At 46.6% G+C, this 18,058-nt stretch overlaps 1 protein-coding gene across 2 annotated transcripts in view; it reads left to right on the top strand.

Moving 5' to 3' along the window:
- The first annotated feature begins 270 nt into the window (after positions 1 to 270).
- rflnb (refilin B) overlaps positions 271 to 18,058 on the top strand; it is a 36,508-nt gene continuing 18,720 nt past the window's right edge. Inside the window, exon 1 of one of the 2 annotated variants that reach the window (XM_063031216.1) lies at positions 271 to 685. In XM_063031216.1, coding sequence (XP_062887286.1) covers positions 680 to 685 — 6 coding nt within the window. In that variant the 5' untranslated portion in view covers positions 271 to 679. Of the gene's footprint in view, positions 686 to 1,113; positions 1,833 to 18,058 lie in introns of those variants that run through there. The other variant, XM_063031214.1, reaches the window with a different exon arrangement.

Genomic DNA, 18,058 nt, shown 5'->3' with positions numbered 1-18,058 from the left:
GGGAAGGCAGAGGGGAGAATTCATAAGTTCTGAGGAGATATCGGATAGGCTGAGTATTACTTCCCTGCAGCTTAGGAAGCTGAGGGGAGACCTGACAGGAGCAGACACAATTATAAGGGTCTTGGATAGTCGAAATCCTTTTTTCCCATGGTGGATGAGAGATGTTCAGGGCGAGGGGGCAGAGATGAGAGGTAGGTGTGGTGGAGATCTGGTGGGATGTTTTTTTCACACAGTGAGTAGCTGGATCTGGAATGTGTGGTGCGTTAGAGTGGTGGAGACAGATTCTCGCATTGAATCTGGACAAAAATCGCCAAAACATAAAAAGGTGAAATGGAGTTAAATGGGGCTAGGATAGAACTGTCCATTGGTCGGCATGGAGAGTCTGGGCAAAAGGGCCCGTTTCGATGCTGTATGACCCTCGGACACACCCACTACGAAGGCACATAAAACCCACGCTACCACTTGAGTACAGGAGCGCTGCACGATAGGCGGCACTACCTCGTTCCCTCAGGTGAACGCAAAATTCCTCACGATGCATTTGAGAAAAAGGGAGTTGCCCTTGATGTCGCAAGTCACTTCTGCTCCACAAAGAACATGATCAAAACAGACGAAGTAAAATCAGTAAGGTTGAAAATATTCGGCAGATCGGACAGTAACTGCGGAGAGAGAAATCAAGTCGATGAACGTGAGTATTTGCAAAATCTTCGAATACGCGGTGTTCTGTGCTTGGTGTTTGGGAATGCCGGCGAGGCTCCTCGATTGTTCGCGTTAGAACACTTTATTGATTTGGGACCTTAGATGTGAAATGTGTTCTATAAAAGAGTTGTGTTTTTTTTTGCTTTTCGTGTAATCTTTCACCTGAAAATGTTCGGCACAAATTATGCAGAAACTTGCCCGCATTCCCAAATCCGCCGCCTTCACCGGCTGAAAGATTCACGTCCGACCCGCTCTCCCACAACCGATAGTAATACTGATGGCGCACACACATCTGCAAAGCATCTCAGCCCCTCCCTTTGGCGTGCACGGACACCCCACCCACACCCCGCCCAGTCTATAAATATTCCGACCCCCCGCCCGTTTAAAAACAAATGTGAAAAATGAAGGGATAGTGTTCGGGGAGGAATGCAGGGATAGAGGAGTGAAAGGGGGATTCCCTCCCCTACCCACCTCACACTGCCGGTCAATTGATACGAATCCACCCACTTTATAAGTTTGCTGTGGGTTGTTCCAAGTTCAAGCTATTCTTTGCATCCCGGCCCAGCCCTCCCCTCCCACACAGGACCTCTGGGCTACCCAATCAGCGGGCGTGCAGAGAATGCAGGCGGTTCTCTCCGCTGTTACTAAATCAACCGCTTCGCAGAAACAATGAGGTCCTTGAGTTCGGGTCCGGGTGGAATGTGTCGCTGCTCCTGAGCTCCCAGTCAAGTCGCACGTCGAGACAGGGGACACTGGATTGAGTACATTGGCTCACAGTTTGATAGAAAGTCTCACTGCAAGATTTTATTTAATTACAACCCGCTGGATTTTGTTGTTTTTTTAAAAAAAAAATCCGACTGCATTTTAAAAACAATCTAGGTGGACGGGAGTTGGCGGGGGCAGATTGTGGGCAAACGGCGATGGTTGGCAGCTTAAATCTCCAGGAGGTGACTGGTCCCCTGGTGGAGCCGAAGCGGCTGGGGGAAAGAGTGCTGGATAGTCCCGACTCGGGACTGCCGCCGAGCCCGAGCCCTACGCCCAGCGTTTGGCTCCCCTCCCCGGGGAGTTTGGCAGAGAACCGGCTACTGGAACAGGATGATCACGGCTTTCCGTCCAGAGGGCATCCCCGGGCCTCGGTGGGTGTATGTAGGCAGTTGGACAGTCTTAACGTGGCAGCGATTTTAAATTTACCGAAAGTCTGAAACAGCATCTAATTAAATCCTTTGTAGAAATGTCATTGCGTTGGAGAGAGTTGGTTTGTTGCAGATCTCAGATTTTGAACTTTGTAATGAAAATGTAATCCTTTATGATTTGTTTCTGGTGTTTGAGATAGATGTTTTGCATTTGAAGTATTAGAATGTAATTCAGTTAAGTGAACAACAGTTTGCGCTGCGGAACATAGATTTGTGCACTCAGAATTGTTTTCCCGACTTGCCGTTTATTTTTGGCTGGCTAATTCCCCCCCCCCCCCCGCTGGACTTTTTCCTTTGTCGGTTCCCCAGTGCATGTGGTTGAAAGCTGTCCGCTTGCATTCCCTGGGAGGAGTCGTGTGGATAGAGTGGCCGCAGAGCGGCATTTAATAGCTGTAAATGACCGGGCGGACAGTCAGCAGACTGGCAGGCGCTAGGTCGCAGCCGGGAAATACGTGTCACCTCGTCCACCGTTCCACGGCAGAGTGTATCTGCCGCCTGGAGAACGCCGGACGCTCGGCGGTGGAATGACCTGGGGAGCTGGCGCCGGGCGGTGTTAGTGCTGGACACGTGGGGTGAATGTCCTGGGTGATTTTTGTCTCCACTCTTCCAATCTATTTTAACACATTCCCCCCCCCCCCCTCCGCTCTGCGATTACCGCGCTACACCCTCAGTCTGGCTGCCCTCCCGGTAGTTAAAGGTCTGAAAATCTACCGTTCCACCCCACCCCCCCTTCTGTTAACCGAGTGTCTGTTCACTGAAATGAGAGGAGAGCTGGTTTTAATGTTCATCATTCTGGTGGGACTTGTACAACCTGGGCACAACGGGGGGTGTGCTGTCAGAGGTACGAGCCAGGACTCACTGGATCAGCGTGCCGGTTGAGACACACAGGGCCGTCAGATTCCCGACCATAGAGGGCTGTGCTGAGAGTATTTCGGGAAATACAGGAACAGACAGGTGGGGTTAGTTCAGGCTGGCGTTTTGGTCAGCACAGATATTGTGGGCTGAAGGGCCTTCTGTACTGTTGTATGTACAACCTCTTGACCACTGGTGTACTGGAGATGCCGTGATCGAGGTACTGAGATGGAGAATCAGTCATGTTGGTATTGCCTGCTAGAACAGGCTTGAAGGGCTGAATGGCCTTGAGGGGGGCTGACCGGCCGAATGTTCTTCCATGTCAATCAGCATTTAAGCATGGTCTCAGACCCCAGGTGGGTCAGGCTGAGGTGTACTAGATGCTTGGCAGGTGGCGATTTTTCATCTGGAATGTGCTGCTCTGGACTTGAGGGTCAGTATTGGGACTGGCTATCCCAGGCAGTGTTTCTCCCACCCATCCCCAATCCCAGGGTGGTTAAGGTGATTTGAGCAGGTTTACCCCCATCTGTGGGGGGGGGGACTAGTGAGTTCTGAGATGATCTGTTCATCCCCTGCGCTGAGTCTGCATCTTCAGTTGTTTGGTGGGTGCCCCACCCCACCCTCCACCTGCTTTTGAGGGTCCCGTGTGGAAACGGTTAACCCAACTCCCCATGGGCTTTGCTGTTTTAGGAGAGGCATGCCTGATTCATGATCTTACTGGGGGGGGGGGGTGTGGAGGTGAAAGTGAAAGGTTGGTCTCCGGAGGGTGGGAGTGGAACTGAATTCCCTGCAGAATTGAATATTGAGCATCTGACATTGAACTAGAGCTGGGCTATGATGGTTCCTACCTGTCCTTATTGTAGTCCTGTGCCCAAAGTCCATCTTGGTGAGAGTGTTGTGCAGTCTCCAGAAACTGTGAACATGTTTTCCTCATTGAATTTTGCAATTCCTGATGGGATTTGACAAGAAGGATACGGATGCTGTAGGGAGAGTGCAGAGGAGATCTGCAAGGACGTTGCCTGGACTGGAGAGCATGCTTTATGCGAATAGGTTGAGTGAACTTGGCCTTTTCTCCTTGGGTCGACAGAGGATGAGAATTTACATAAAAGGTGATGAGGGGCATTGAACATGTGGATAGCCAGAGGCTTTTTCTCAAGGCTGAAATGTCTAACACGAGGGGACATAGTTTTAACGTGATTGGAAGTAATACAAGGGGATGACAAAGGTAATTTTTTTCCACACAGAGAGTGGTGGGTGTGTGGAATGCACTGCCAGCGATGGTGATGGAGGCGGATACAACAGGGTTTTTTCCAGAGACTCTCGGATAGGTATATGGAGCTGAGAAAAATAGGGCTATGTGGTACAGAAATTCGAGGCAGGATCCAGAGTAGGTTACATTGTCGGCACAATATTGTGGGCTGAAGGGCCTGTGCTGTAAATTTCTGTGTTCTATAATCTCCTTCCTCTACCACACTCCTGTCAAAAAATCTGTTCTGTTGTCATTTTCTTTGGGGGGTGGGGGAGAGAGGAAATGTTTGCTATTTATTTATTGAGATAAGAGTGTAGGGTAGGCTCTTCGCAACCCCCGATGTAACCCAAGCCTAATCACAGGACAATTTACGATGACCAATTAACCAACCGTCCAGCATGTCTTTGCACTGTGGATCTGATTTTCAGTTTCCCAAGATCCTGTTCCCATTTGGGGAAACATTTTCCCTCAAGGTGGCGGGTATGTGGAATGATCAGCCAGTAGAGGAGGGTACAGTTACAGCATTTTTAAAAAAGACGTGGATGGGTACATTGATGGGAAAGGTTAGGGGTCAAAATGTCAGGCAGGCCAGGTCACTCAGTCATTGGTAACTAACTCCGCCCACAACAGAAAGTGTAGAGGGATATGGGTTAAAATGCATGCAGATGGGACTGGCTTAGGAAGACAGCTTGGTTGGCATGTGGGCTTGTTGGGTGGCAGATCCTGTTTCCATGGTGTTCACTGCAGTCTAACCTCCTTTGTCATTAGTTGTGCCGTATGAATCCCCTCAAACCTCTCCACCTCTCTCACTTCTACTTTAAGATGGCCCTGAAAACCTAATCCTCTGTCAGCCTTTGGTCACCTGACCTCGTCTCCCTGTACGGCTTTTGGTGTCAGATTTTATTTGACCCTTCTGAGAAAAGCCTCGACACTTTGCTGTTCGGGACAGTTTGTTCTATTTGTGCCAGCGCTTGGCACCCAGCTCCTCCCCTCACAGACAAAATAATGTAACGGGCAGCGGCCTGTGACTGCCAGCAGGAGTCAGTTGTGGAGAAAGTTGTATACAACTATTTCCATTTGGGTATGTTGTAATCTTACTGATGCCTTTGGAGAGATTGTGTGAACAGTGAGTATCCTTGGGCAGGGGTTCCCAACATGAGGTCCACGGACCCCTCAGTTAATTATGAGGGTCTATGGCATAAAAAAGTTGGAGAACCCCCTGGTCTGTGTGCACTTCTGAAGTTAAACCAGGAATGTATGAAAATCGTCTGGGTTTTTTTTCCACCCTTCCTTCCTTCCTTCCATTCTTCAGTCTGGCTTTACCTTTTCTTTTCTCCTCGCCTGCCTATCACCTCTCTCTGGGGCCCTTCCTCCTTCCCTTTCTCCCATGGTCCACTCTCCTCGCCTATCAGATTCCTCCTTCAGCCTTTACCTTTGCCACCTATCACCTCACAGCTTCTCACTCCGTTCCCCCTCTCCACCCACCTGGCTTCACCTATCACCTTCCAGCTTGTTCATTCCCCCCCCCCCCCCCCGACCGCCCCAGCTTCTGAATCTGGCTTCTTCCCCTGTTCATTCCAGACCTGATGAAGAGTCTCCGCCGAAACATCAGCTGTTTGTTTCTTTCCATGTATGCTGCCTGTCTTACTGAGTCCCTCCCAGCATTAAAAAAAAGTTTTATTTTTATTTACCTTGGTGATTCAGTGTGGCATAGACCCTTCTACCCTTCGATGCACGCCACCCTGACGAATCCGGTTAACCCTAACGTAATCGCGGGACGATTTACAAAGATCAGTTAACCTACTTGCTGTGTCTTTGGACTGTGGGACTGGACTGGAGAACCTGGGGGGAAATCCCACACATTCCACAGGAAAGACAATACAGAGATTCCTTGCAGAACAGCTCCGGAATGCCCCAAGTTGTAATTGTGCTGCACTAATTGTTATCCTACCCTGGTGCCGAATCTTGTGTGTGTTACTCTGAATTTCCAGCACCTGCTGTATTTGTGTCATAAAATGAGTACAGTCTGCTGGTGGGCAAAGTGCTGCTAATCTAAACACGAGAGATTCTGCTATGCCAGAAATAAGACCATAAGATACAGGAGCAGAATTAGGCCATTTGGCCCATCATCATGGCTGATCCATTTTCCCTCTCAGACCCAGTTTCCTGCCTTCTCCACATATCCTTCATGCCCTGACCAATCAAGAATCTGTCAACCTCTGCCTTAAATATACATAAAGACTTGGTCTCACAGCTGCCTCTGGCAAAGAATTCCACAGATTCATCTCTCTCTGGTAAAAGAAATTCCTTCTCATCTCCATTCTAAAAGGACATCCCTCTACTCTGAGGCTGTGTCCTTTGATCTTAGACTCTCCCACCATAGGAAACATCCTCCCCACATTCACTCTATCAAGGCCTTTCACCATTTGATAGGTTTCAGAGGTCATCCCTCATTCTTCTGAATTCTAGTGAATACAGGTCCAGAGCCATCAGATAGATAGAGAGATATACTTTATTAATCCCGAGGGAAATTGGGTTTCGTTGCAGCTGCACCAACCAAGAATAGAGCGTAAATATAGCAATACAAAAACCACAAACAATCAAACAACAAAATGCAAACTATAAATGCTCTTCATATGACAAACCGTTCAATCCTGGAATAATTTTTGTGAATCTCCTTTGAACCCTCTCCAGTTTCAGCACATCCTTTCTAAGATGAGGAACCCAAAACTGCTCACAGTACTCCAAGTGAGGCCTCACCAGTGCTTTATAAAGTCTCAACATTATATCCTTGCTTTTATATTCTAGTCTTTTTGAATTGAATGCTAGCATTGCATTTGCCGCCTTCACCACAGACCTGACCTGCAAATTGACCTTTAGGGAATCCCGCACAAGGACTCCCAAGTCCCTTTAGAAAATCGCTAACCCACAAAATGCTGGAGAAACTCGGCGGGTCAGGCAACATCAGGGGTCTCTGTCTGAAATGACTGTTTATTCCCTTGCAGATGCTGAGTTCCTCCAGCATTTGTGAAAGCACTGGTCGTATCAGGATTGTGGGTCTGGACTCTTGCGTGTGAGATTGCGCAGTGTTTCCTGGGTACCCATGGGTCACATGGTCTGTTTTAAACCACAGGGTTGTGTGTTTGACTCCCGCTCCAGATACTGAGCTCTTCTGTGGCCGCAGGTTGAGGGTGTTAATGAACACTTGGTGCTGCGAATGCCCGGGGCAAGAGCGAAAACAGAGCAGTAGGATTAAGTGTTGTTACTGAGAACACATGAGCCACGGTCAAGGCTGGGCAACTTGAAAAGTTTGAGAATGATGAACCGGGCCCGCTGAGGCACAAACGTGCACATTCCAACCTGCGTGTGTCAGATCCCAGGATGCTGGTTTGGTCACCAGTCTCCAAAAAGTTAACATATATAAGCGTTTTTCTTTATGGAGACTTGCTGTGCTCAAACATGGCTGTTGCCTCCACTTTGGCTGAAAAGAAACGGTGTGAGAAGCTCTGAAAGCCTAAGTGTCGGAGTGGGTGAGCAGTATGGGGTGGCCTCCCAGGCCAGTGCAGAGCCAAAGGTCTTCCACCTGTCTAAAGGCTCTCTAGCAAGCAGAGTGATGTGCTGGGACGGTGACCTGAACTCTAAACTGCCTCTCACTTGGGTTCTGCGGTTGGCTGTGACTAGGGACAGGGTGCCGGATGCCATGGGGAGCCATCCTGGCCCAGCCACCGAGGGCAGAGTTAGCAGTGACTTGAGTGTTCCGGCCGGGGTGAATTCGTTTGGCGTTTGCTGTCAATGACAGACAGTCCCGACCTGATGATATTCCTCGTGATCCCAGTGTTGGGTATCACTTGGATACTGCTGGCTACCCTGCAGGGTGCTGGGTGGGAGCCCAGTCTATTTTTAATTGTAACTATTTTCCCTTTTTAGGGTAAAGTCCTTCCCTTCCCATCTTCTCCTCCTCCTCCCCCCACCATCCATCCCATACACTCTGGCTGTGTCCAGCTGGATGTTGGTGTGTGTGTTATCCCCCGGGAATATTTCGTTAGTGGAAGTGCGGGAGCACCAAGGAGACTTGTGGCTGGATAAGCAACTGAAGGAGGGACGGAAGTTCTTCTGCCGCCCCTCGGTCCCAGTTACACGGGGGTGTGAGGGGGATGGTTAATGAAAAGTTTTAAATTGCTTTGCAGTGTGGTCAGGGACTGCTTTGTATCTGTGGGATGCAGGGGTACCTAATTTCCCTCTCAAGTGGTAGCGCGTCCTCTTGAACTGGAGCAGCCTCCCTGCTAAAGGTGCTCCCAGCACTTTGCTCCTCGGGGACTGAAAGGATTGTAGGGGTGGGAGAGGTAATGATCTGGCAGATCGCTCAGTAGCGAGGGCTATGCGTATGGGAGGTACATTCCTTCAACACACCACTCTACTTTCACTGCCAGATTTATCTCGTGCAGTTAAATTTTGCACTCCGTGTCGAACTGGATGCTTTGCATTGCTTCACTTAGGAAGAGTCTGGAGCACGACAGTGCCGAAACAGGTGCTTTGGCCCATCCAGTCTGTGCCAAACTGTTAATATGCCAAGTCCTATTGACTCACACTTAGACCAAAGCCCTTATACCTCTCCTGTGTACGTTACATGTTAAAATCAAACCCACATTCACCACTTCCACTGGCAGCTCTTTCCACACCCTCGTCCTAGGTGAGGAAATTCCCCCTTGGGTCCCTCATAAATTTTTCATCTTTCATCCCTTAACTTTTGACCTCTAATTCTAGTCTCACCCAGCCTCAGTGGAAAAAGCCTGCTTGTATAATCCTCATGGTTTTCTACACCTCTATCACCTCAATCTCTTGCACTCCAGGGAATAAAAAACCTAGTTAAAGTCGCTATAACTCAGTTTCACGAGTCCCAGCAGTGTCCTTGTAAATTTTCTCTGTACTCTTTCAATCATATTCATAGCTTTCCTGTAGTAGGTAGGATATTTCTCAAAAGATATTTCTCTTGAGAAATGCCCTGCCCTACCCCACCCTCCTCAACCCTGCCTGTTGAAACACCATTCCCTTGGAACTGTCATCCCACCCACTCTTCAAAATGTTGGTATGGAAACTGGTTCAGATAGGAAGCCCATCAATAAATTCCTTTTGAAAGGTTATGACGCAGTACTTATTACTCAGATGGTGATCCACACCTGGGCTAATGAAATGTAAGGACGCAGGAATTTATGGAGGGTGGGAAGATTCATAGTTTCCTGATTGAAAGTACTGCCTCGTGTCTGAATGTTAACCTTCTCCTGCAAGGTTTGTGTTTGATGGTCCAACGAACTTCCAGCAGAAGTGGTTGAGGCAGGTTTGATGTTGTCGTTTAAGGTTAAATTGAACAGTTATATGGACAGGAAAGGAATGGAGGATTATGGGCTGAGTGCGGGTTGGTGGGACTAGGTGAGAGTAAGAGTTCGGCATGGACTAGAAGGGCCGGGATGGCCTGTTTCCGTGCTGTAATTGTTATATGGTTAACTAAATTGGGGCAATTAAAAGTTGAGGGTTTTTGTAATGCAGAAACAAAAATCAGCCTGGCACTATGATTGTTTTAATTTCAGCTCAACACAGGAATTATGGAAAGTTTTAGCACCATCCCACAAAAAATTGAATGCTTCCTTGGTGGCCTGCTTGAGCACAGAAAGATCCCACAAGTGGAAATGCGATGGAGAATTAGGTTGTTAAGCAGTGCACGCGCAATGCTGGAGGAGCTCAGCAGGCCAGGCAGCATCTATGGAAAAGAGTAAACAGTTGATGTTTCAGGCCAAGACCCTTCGGCAGGAATGGAGGAAGAAAGATGAGGAATAGAGTTAAAATGTGTTTGAGCTTGTTGAGCAGTATTGTTTGCGAACGAACACACACACACACACACACACTTATTGGAACTCAGCAGATCAGGCAGCGTCTGTGGAGAGGAATAAATGATCGATGTTTTTGGCTGAGGCCCTTCATCAAAATCCTTCATCCCCCCCCCCCCACTCCAATCCTTTTGCTTGAAGGCTGTTTTTTTGGTTTTTTTTAAAGGTGTTTTGACTTGCTGTCCATTATGCTGTTGGCATTCAGGGCAACAATGAAGGTCCTCCATCTCTCTCTGTCCTTGGCAATCTATTGTGCCCCCAGTGTGGTTCAGGGTCTACGGTACACCATCAAGTTGTCTTTTGGTCTCCCACGTTTACTCTGCTCTTCAGGGAGTACGTTCCAGCAACCAATTTTGGTCTTGGTATTTCCAGAGTTCAGGTCTGTCTTCATCATGTCAGAAGCTTCCTCTTGGTTTTCACTTCTGTCAGCCATGTGTGTCCCGGGTGGAGGCTCAGGAATACTGTCACACTCAGATGTAGAAGGATTCTTCATTGTTGTTTCTATTGTTGGCCCTGAGCTGAAACCCCTGACCCTGAAGGACTAGTGACCTCTGGCCTCTACCCTTTGACCTGTTTGGCATGGGTGACCCTCCCAAGAGCCAAATCATAAGGCCTGACTCCAGCCAGCTGAGCTCTCTGGGTCATTGAGATGTGCAAGCCACCAAACCATGGTATGGTTGTGGTCCTGGAGGGAGATGCTTTGAGATGCATCTAAAAGCAGAATGTGAAGAGCTGAGTCTTGTTAACCTGCTTGTTTGTTGTCATGGAGCACTCGCGTGGGAAGTGTCAGTGTGCTTTTGAAATAGTCCTGAAGTTCAGATTTCATCTATTTGTCAGTAAATCTTTGGCCAAAGAATAAGGAAGGTAGGAACGTTGGTAGTGTTTGGTGATTGAGGTGGTCTTGCACGATTGCTCATGAGCTGTTGTCATGGTATCATTGTCAAAACCTCTCACCCAGGTTGTGCAGTGTTGATGGGGAGGACTGTAGACATTGCAATTGTTAACAAGTGCCTTGCTATTGAAACAATTGATAATATTGGGACCTACTCTGACTGCTCTGGAAGTAGATCCGCAACTCAGTCTGGTTCGGGATGCTGTTGGCTTGCTTCGATTGTCTGCACAATGTTTTTTTTCCCCTTTATCTTTTCAGTGATTTTTGTTTTTTTCTGATTTGGGTTATTTGGGTTTCTTGCTTTGTAGCTGCCTATAAGCAGACAAATTTCAAGGTATATAATGTATACATTCTTTGAATCTTAATATGTTTAACTGCGTAGGCTTCTATCTGGGTCACAGATGTGATCTTGGAGCAGGAACAATCGCCACTAAATGTCTTCAGCAGAAAATGCCGGAACAGCTTGGGTCAGTCAGCATCTGCGGGGAAAATTCTAGCATCAGCCCCCTTCCTTCCCAGTCCTGATAAAGGTCTTGGCCCAAAACATCAACTGCTTTTCTGCTCCATGGATGCTGCCTGACCTGCTGAGTTCCTCCAGCATTGTGTGTGGTGTGTGTGTGGTGTGTGTGTGTGTGTGGTGTGTGTGTGTGTGGTGTGTGTGTGGTGTGTGTGGGTGTGTGTGTGTGGGTGTGTGTGTGTGTGTGTGTGTGTGTGGTGTGTGTGTGGTGTGTGTGTGTGTGTGTGTGGTGTGTGTGTGGTGTGTGTGTGTCTCAACCTTTGCAGCATCTACAGAATCTCTTGTGCTTTATGATCTGTGGAAAGAGGAGTAGCCCTGACCTGAATTTTTCCAACATTTTCTGATTTTTTATTTGATTTTCAATCTTTGATTCTTGATTTTTAAAAAAAATCTTTGTAGAATTCTATATCCAGCCAGCCTTCAAGGGGTTGGTCACTGTGTATTCAAGCGGACATGAGTATGTTTTGGGAGTTGGTGCAGGGAAAAGATTGGCTGTGGTCTTATTGAACGGCAGAATGGACACGTAGGGTTGAATGTTCTACTCCTGCTTTTTCATGGTGTCTAATCAGTTTTATTTTTTACAAAAATTGCTTAGGCATGTGGTATATTTGTCTTCTGAGTGTTGCCTAAACTCAGTAGCACGCTATCCCGAGTCATAAACTTGAAGGTTCAAACTCCACTTTAATATTTCAACGCATGAAGTGAACTGAGCTTTATGGGGACTGGAGATTGTTGAGTCAGGCACTGAATGAGGCCTTGCATAGACTCGTTGGCGGACAGGATGCCAATTTAAACTAACACCATCTTACCTGTATGTTGTCCATTTCCCTCAATAACCTCCTTGTTCATATGCCTGTCTAAATGCCTCTTAAACATTGCTATCACATGTTTCTATCACTTCATCTGGCAGCCAGTTCCAGGCATCATTTTAAATTTATTTTCAAATCTTGCCTCTTACGGGTAAATCTCCTTTAAACTTTGTACTCTCACTTTAAAGACCTGCCTTCTAGTAGTTCACATTTCCAACTGGTGGAGGGGGGAGGTGGTGTTTATCTACCCTATCTATGGCTCATTTTAATTTTATATTCTTCTGTCAGGACCTCTCCATCCCCTAGAGCAGAGAAATGCACCCAACCTCTCCTTGTTGCTAATACCTCCTAATCGGGAAAAAAAATTCTGGCAAACCTCTTTTGTACCTTCTCCAAAGTCTTCACATCTGTCCTATAATATGGTGACCAGAAATGCACCCAATACCCTAAATGTGGCCAAACCAAAGTTCTGTACAGCTGCAACATAACTTCCTGACTTTTGTACTCAGTGGCCCAATGAATGAAGGCAAGAATATACATCTACCTGTGTTTCCACTTTGAGGGAGCTGTAGACGTCAACATCAATGCTCCTTGGGGTCCTTAATTAGACCATTCAGACCAGTGAGACTCCTCTGTCATTCAATCCTGGCATTTTCCCTCTCAACCCTATTCACCAGCCTTCTCCTCGTCACCTTACAAATCAGGAACCTATCAATCTCTAGTCTAAATATACTCAATGACCATTTGTGGCAACGAATTCCACAGAGTCACCACCCTCTGGCTAAAGAACTTCCTTATCTCAGAAAGGTAGCGTCCATTACTAAGGACCTCCAGCACCCAGCGCATGCCCTTTTCTCACTGTTACCATCAGGGAGGAGGTACAGAAGCCTGAAGGCACACTCTCAGCGATTCAGGAACAGCTCTGCCATCTGATTCCTGAATGGACATTGAGGCTTTGGACACTACCTCTCTTTTTTAAATATACAGTATTTCTGTTTTTGCACATTTTAAAAAATCTGTTCAATATATGTAATTGATTTACTTGTTTATTTATTATTATGTTATTTTTCTCTCTGCTAGATTATGTATTGCATTGAACCGCTGCTGCTAAGTTAACAAATTTCACGTCACATGTCGGTGATAATAAACCTGATTCTGATTATCTCTGTTTTAAAGGGATTCTGTGTCCTAGACTCTCCCACCTAGGAAGCTCCTAGGTCCTGCCATTTTCTGTATGCTTTTCTCTAAATTTGACCTCCCACGTTGCAACATCTTGATCTGTGTTTTGGCACAACATTTGTGGGCTGGAGGCTGTACTCTTTTGTGTTTTACCTCAAATTTATCTGTATTAAACTCCATCTGCCCTCATTTCCAAATGGTCTATATCCTGTTGAATCCTTTGTAAACCTTGCTCTCTACAATCCCACCAATTTTTGTATCCTCTATAATCTTACCAATCAACCCATCTATATTTTTTCAAATTTTCATCCCATTTGTCTCTATATCACAAACAAGAGGTACCAGCACTAAACTTTGAGAAAACTCACTGCTTACAGACCTATAATCTGAGAAACACCACCCTCTCTGACAGCCGTCCATTTTGAATCCGATCTGCCAAGTCTTTGTGGATCCCATGTACCTTAATCCACTGGATCAGCTCACTGTAAGGGACTTCATCAAATGCTTTAAGATCTATGTTGACAACTGCCCTTCCTGCATCAGTTATCTTCATCACCTCATCCAAAAAAAACTCTAAGTTTTGAAGACCAGGCCTCCTTTGTAGAAAGCCATGCTGTGGCCCCCCAATAAATCCATGCTTTTCCAGATGTGGGTAAATTCAATCCTGAGGATCTTCAATAATTTCCCTACCTCTGTAAAGTTCTCTGGCCTATAATTTCCTTAAAAGGAACAATGCTGGTTATTTTCCTGCCCTCTGGGACCTCACCTTAGCGAAACAGAATAAGTTTTTTTTTGCAATAGTCCCAGCAATCTCCTCCTGCCCCCCTCAATAATCCGAGATGGATTCCCTCAGGCCCTGGTGCCTTTCCATTTAATGTTCCTCAATGGACCCAATACCAACACCGCCTTGATATCGGCATTCCTTAGAATATCAGCTTCCCGCACCCTGATCTCACTGTTTCCGTGCCCCCCCCCCCCGCCATTGCCCTCTTCCCTGGCAGAGTACCAATGTCAATTGCTTGTTTAGTATCACACCGACTTCCTCTGATTCAAGGCGCAAACTCCTCCTTTGTCTTTGAGTGGTCCTACTCTCTCCCTAGCTGCCCTTGTATTATGTATAAAAAAGCTTCTGGATTCCTGTTAACTCCCTTTAAGCCTTCATAATTTCCCTGATTAAATTGTTCATGTTCCTCAATGTCAACTGTACTATATTCTATAAGAGTCCTGGCTAATTGTGGCTTCTTAAACCTTGCATGTGGCTTTTTTACATTTATACTAAATTTACAACAACCAGGTTTCCTGAGCTTTGACATCCTTGTCTGTTTTCCTCACAGGAATATGACTGCTCCTAAATTCTGATGAGATGGTCTTTAACCAACTCCCATGTGTTAGATGTGGACTTGCCCAAAAAAAGCTGATCCCATTTTATTCTCCCTAACTCCTGCCTAGAATTGTTCTAATTACCTTTTCCCCTATTTAACTCTTTGCCCAAAGGTCCAGTCTTAACTGTGAGTACTTCAAAGTAGTGATCACTTCCCAAAATGTTCTTCCACTGAAACTTCAACCACCTGGTCAGGCTTGTTTCCCAATACAAGGTCTAATCTGGCTCCTTCCGTGGTTCTGTTCACACACTCACTTGAACGTACATAACAGATTCTGTCTTTGGTATTGGAAAAAGTCTCGGTCAATATTGGTGGAATTAAAGTCATACTCTACACCTTTCCATTGCTTTTGCACCTTCCCACAATCTGCCTACACATTTGTTCCTCTGCCTGCATATATTCCTGTTAACTTCTATTGGGAGACCTACAACACAACCCTGTCACAATGATCGCACCTTTCTTTTTCCTGAGATCTACCCAAGTCCCTTACTAGATGAATGCTCCAGGATGTCCTCTGAATGCAACTGAGATACTCTCCCTGATTATAAGTATAACTCTCCTATCTCTTTTCATCCTTCATGTGTGGTCTAAAAAGGACCCCACAGTGATGCTCTAAGCCTTTCTGAGCTTATTGGTTTCCTACCAAATGTCAGTCCCTCTCATGGCTAAAGTTTATCATCTTTCTACCGTCAACGCCTTGCCTACTGTTTAATTCCTTTATCAATATTTTGCCTCAGCCTGCATTTTATTAAGTGCAGTAAGTTGCTTCACAGGCATGGATGTGTTATCAACGAGAATTTATTGCCAAGCCGAGTGAGATATTGCCTCAAATAATGAAGAGCTTGGCTTTTTGGGAGATGTGGAGATTTAGGGAGGGAATTCCGAAAGATGGGGCTTATCGCCATCACAAGCGGTCAAGGTGAGACATGGAGGAATGCAGAGATCAGAGGACCAAGAGATTGGGAGTGGGATTAAAAGGGAAGTTGGGTGGAGGGTGGGAAAACAACAAAACTCTAAGAGGGTGGATGTTTGGTAGATGTCAGCTACCCCCACCAAGGGGTGTGTGCTTTTAAAGTTTCCCTTATCTTCTATTGAAGTTGAAATAATAGATCTTGCATCATTCTCGGGGATGGGCCAAGTATCTATTCATACCTCTTGGTAAACTGCTATGGGATGGCTTTCTGTTTACAAGGTATTATGTAAGAGTGTGAAACTCCCCAAAATCGTGGCCAGCTGACAAGTATCTGAGCTGACCAGACTGGTTCAGCAGTGGCCTTGCCTGAACACAACCTGGCTGGAATCCAGCTCCGTCAGCTCAAGTTGTCGTATCTGAATGGAAGCACGTTTGCCTCTGTTTCTCATCGTCTGTTTGGAGTGGGATGCTGAGTCAGAGGGACAAGAAGCCAGTTGGTGGTCACTGGAGTGGGAAATGAGGGATTAACTGGCTTTCAGCTTGTAGCTTGTCTCTCTCTCTATCTGTCTCTCTGTCTCTCTCTCTCTCTCTCTCTCTCTCTCTCACACACACTCAATCAGCTGGTCAGCGGACCTCTTGGGCTGGTGCCTCTTGCTGTTAAGACCATGATAGTTGTCATTATAATGACCATTCTACATTGAGTTCACACGCTGGCATCAGCCACCCATCAACAGCGTGGGAATGGGGGGGGGGTCCATTTCACCTAACTCATCCACGCTGACCAGGGTGCCTTCCTGAGTGAGTCCCATATGGGCACCTAAACCTTTCCTATCCATGTCTTTTAAATGTGGTTATTGTCCCACCACCCCCACCACTTTGGCTGGCAGCATGTTCCATATATACACCACCCTTTGTGTGGGGGAATACCTGCCACTTGGGTCCTTTTTCAGTCTTGCCCCCTTCTTAAACTCACCCTGTAGTTTTAAACACCCCAACCTGGGACAAAGACCATGACTATTCACCTTATTGATGCCCCTCGTGATCTTATAAACTCCTGTAAAGCTATACCTTGGTCTCCTTCACTCCAGGAAAAGCACTCTTCTCTCCTTGCAACTCAAGCCCTCCACTCCTATCACATCCTTGTTTATCTTTTCTCCATCTTGATGGCTTCATCCCATCCTTCCTATGGCATGGTGGCCAGCACTGTAACTCCACGCAGTCTCACCAACATCTTGTAAAGTGAAGCCCCAATTTTTGGGTAACTATGTACTTGTTATCCTCTGGCTCTTTTTTTTTAAAAAAAAGCCAACTCTCCAGAGACCTATCATGGTTTAAGTTCTCTAAATGCATCACTTGATTCTTGAGTTAAATTTCCTTTGCAGACTTTTCCAGTTTTGGTTCAGATCCTGTTACAACATCCTTCATCTGACCCTGAGGGACGGGGAGATTGGGTGTGTAAGTAAAGGGCAACACTCACAAAGTGCTGGAGAAGGGCCGGGCAGCATCTGTGGCGAGGAATATATATTTGATATTTTGGGCTGAGAACGTTCCTTCAGGACGACGTTTCAGTTTCAGCCTGAAAAGTCAACTGTTTATTCCTCTCCGTAGATGCTGCCTAACCTGCTGATTTCCTCAAACATTTTTTGTGTGTTGCAAAGAATTGGAGGATTCAAAATTTTGCTTCTTCCACCTATCACCTCCCAGCTTCTTATTTCATCATTCTCCCCCACTCTCACCTTCCCCCTTACCTTGTTTCACCTGTCACCTGCCAGTGTGCACTCCTCCTTCCTCCCCTTACTTTAATCTGCCTCCTGCCTCCCTCCCTTTCCAGTCCAGATGAAGGGTTTTGGCCTGAAACGTTGACTGTTCGTTCCTCTCCACGGGTGCTGCCTGATCTGCTGAGTTCCTCCAGCATCTTGTGTGCGTTACTCTGGATTTCCAGCTTCTGCAGAGTGTCTGGAGTTTAACTGGCCGTCCTCTGTGCCAAGTACACAGGTCTCTCTTACTTCCCCTTTCCAAATTTAAAATGTTCGTATCTGGGCTCCAGACTAGGAAGGTTCAGTCCTGAGCTGAATTATTGTAGGATGTTGTCCAATTTGCTGTTGTCAGTGATCACAACTACCTTACCACTGACCTCCCGAAATAACAAGTTGAAGCAGACCTTGACAACGCCCAGCAGAACCTCTGGGAACTGGTGGAATCTTAACATGGTGAAAAGAACAACCTCTCAATCCCTGGTCTGGAGGATTATGTGAGTCACCCTGCTCCTGTGCCACAGGGCAGTGGAGGTCCAGTTTCCATATTGGGGCAAGCTGTTGGTGATTCCAAATTAGTTTCGTGTCTAAAACTCTGAAGTTGCCAAGCAGTTTTATTGAGGGGCGAGAAGGAGGAGGAGAAGTTTTGACTTGCATTCCCAGCATTTTCTTTATGATTAAAATAAATCTTCACAGAGGCAATTAACTCCATGCATGCACTGTTTGGGGGAGGAACATGG

The sequence above is a fragment of the Mobula hypostoma genome, chromosome 23 (assembly GCF_963921235.1).
Source record: "Mobula hypostoma chromosome 23, sMobHyp1.1, whole genome shotgun sequence".
Classification (NCBI taxonomy): Eukaryota; Metazoa; Chordata; class Chondrichthyes; order Myliobatiformes; family Myliobatidae; genus Mobula; species Mobula hypostoma.
Note: the sequence above shows the minus strand (reverse complement) of the source record. Positions and strands in the feature narration are given on the sequence as shown.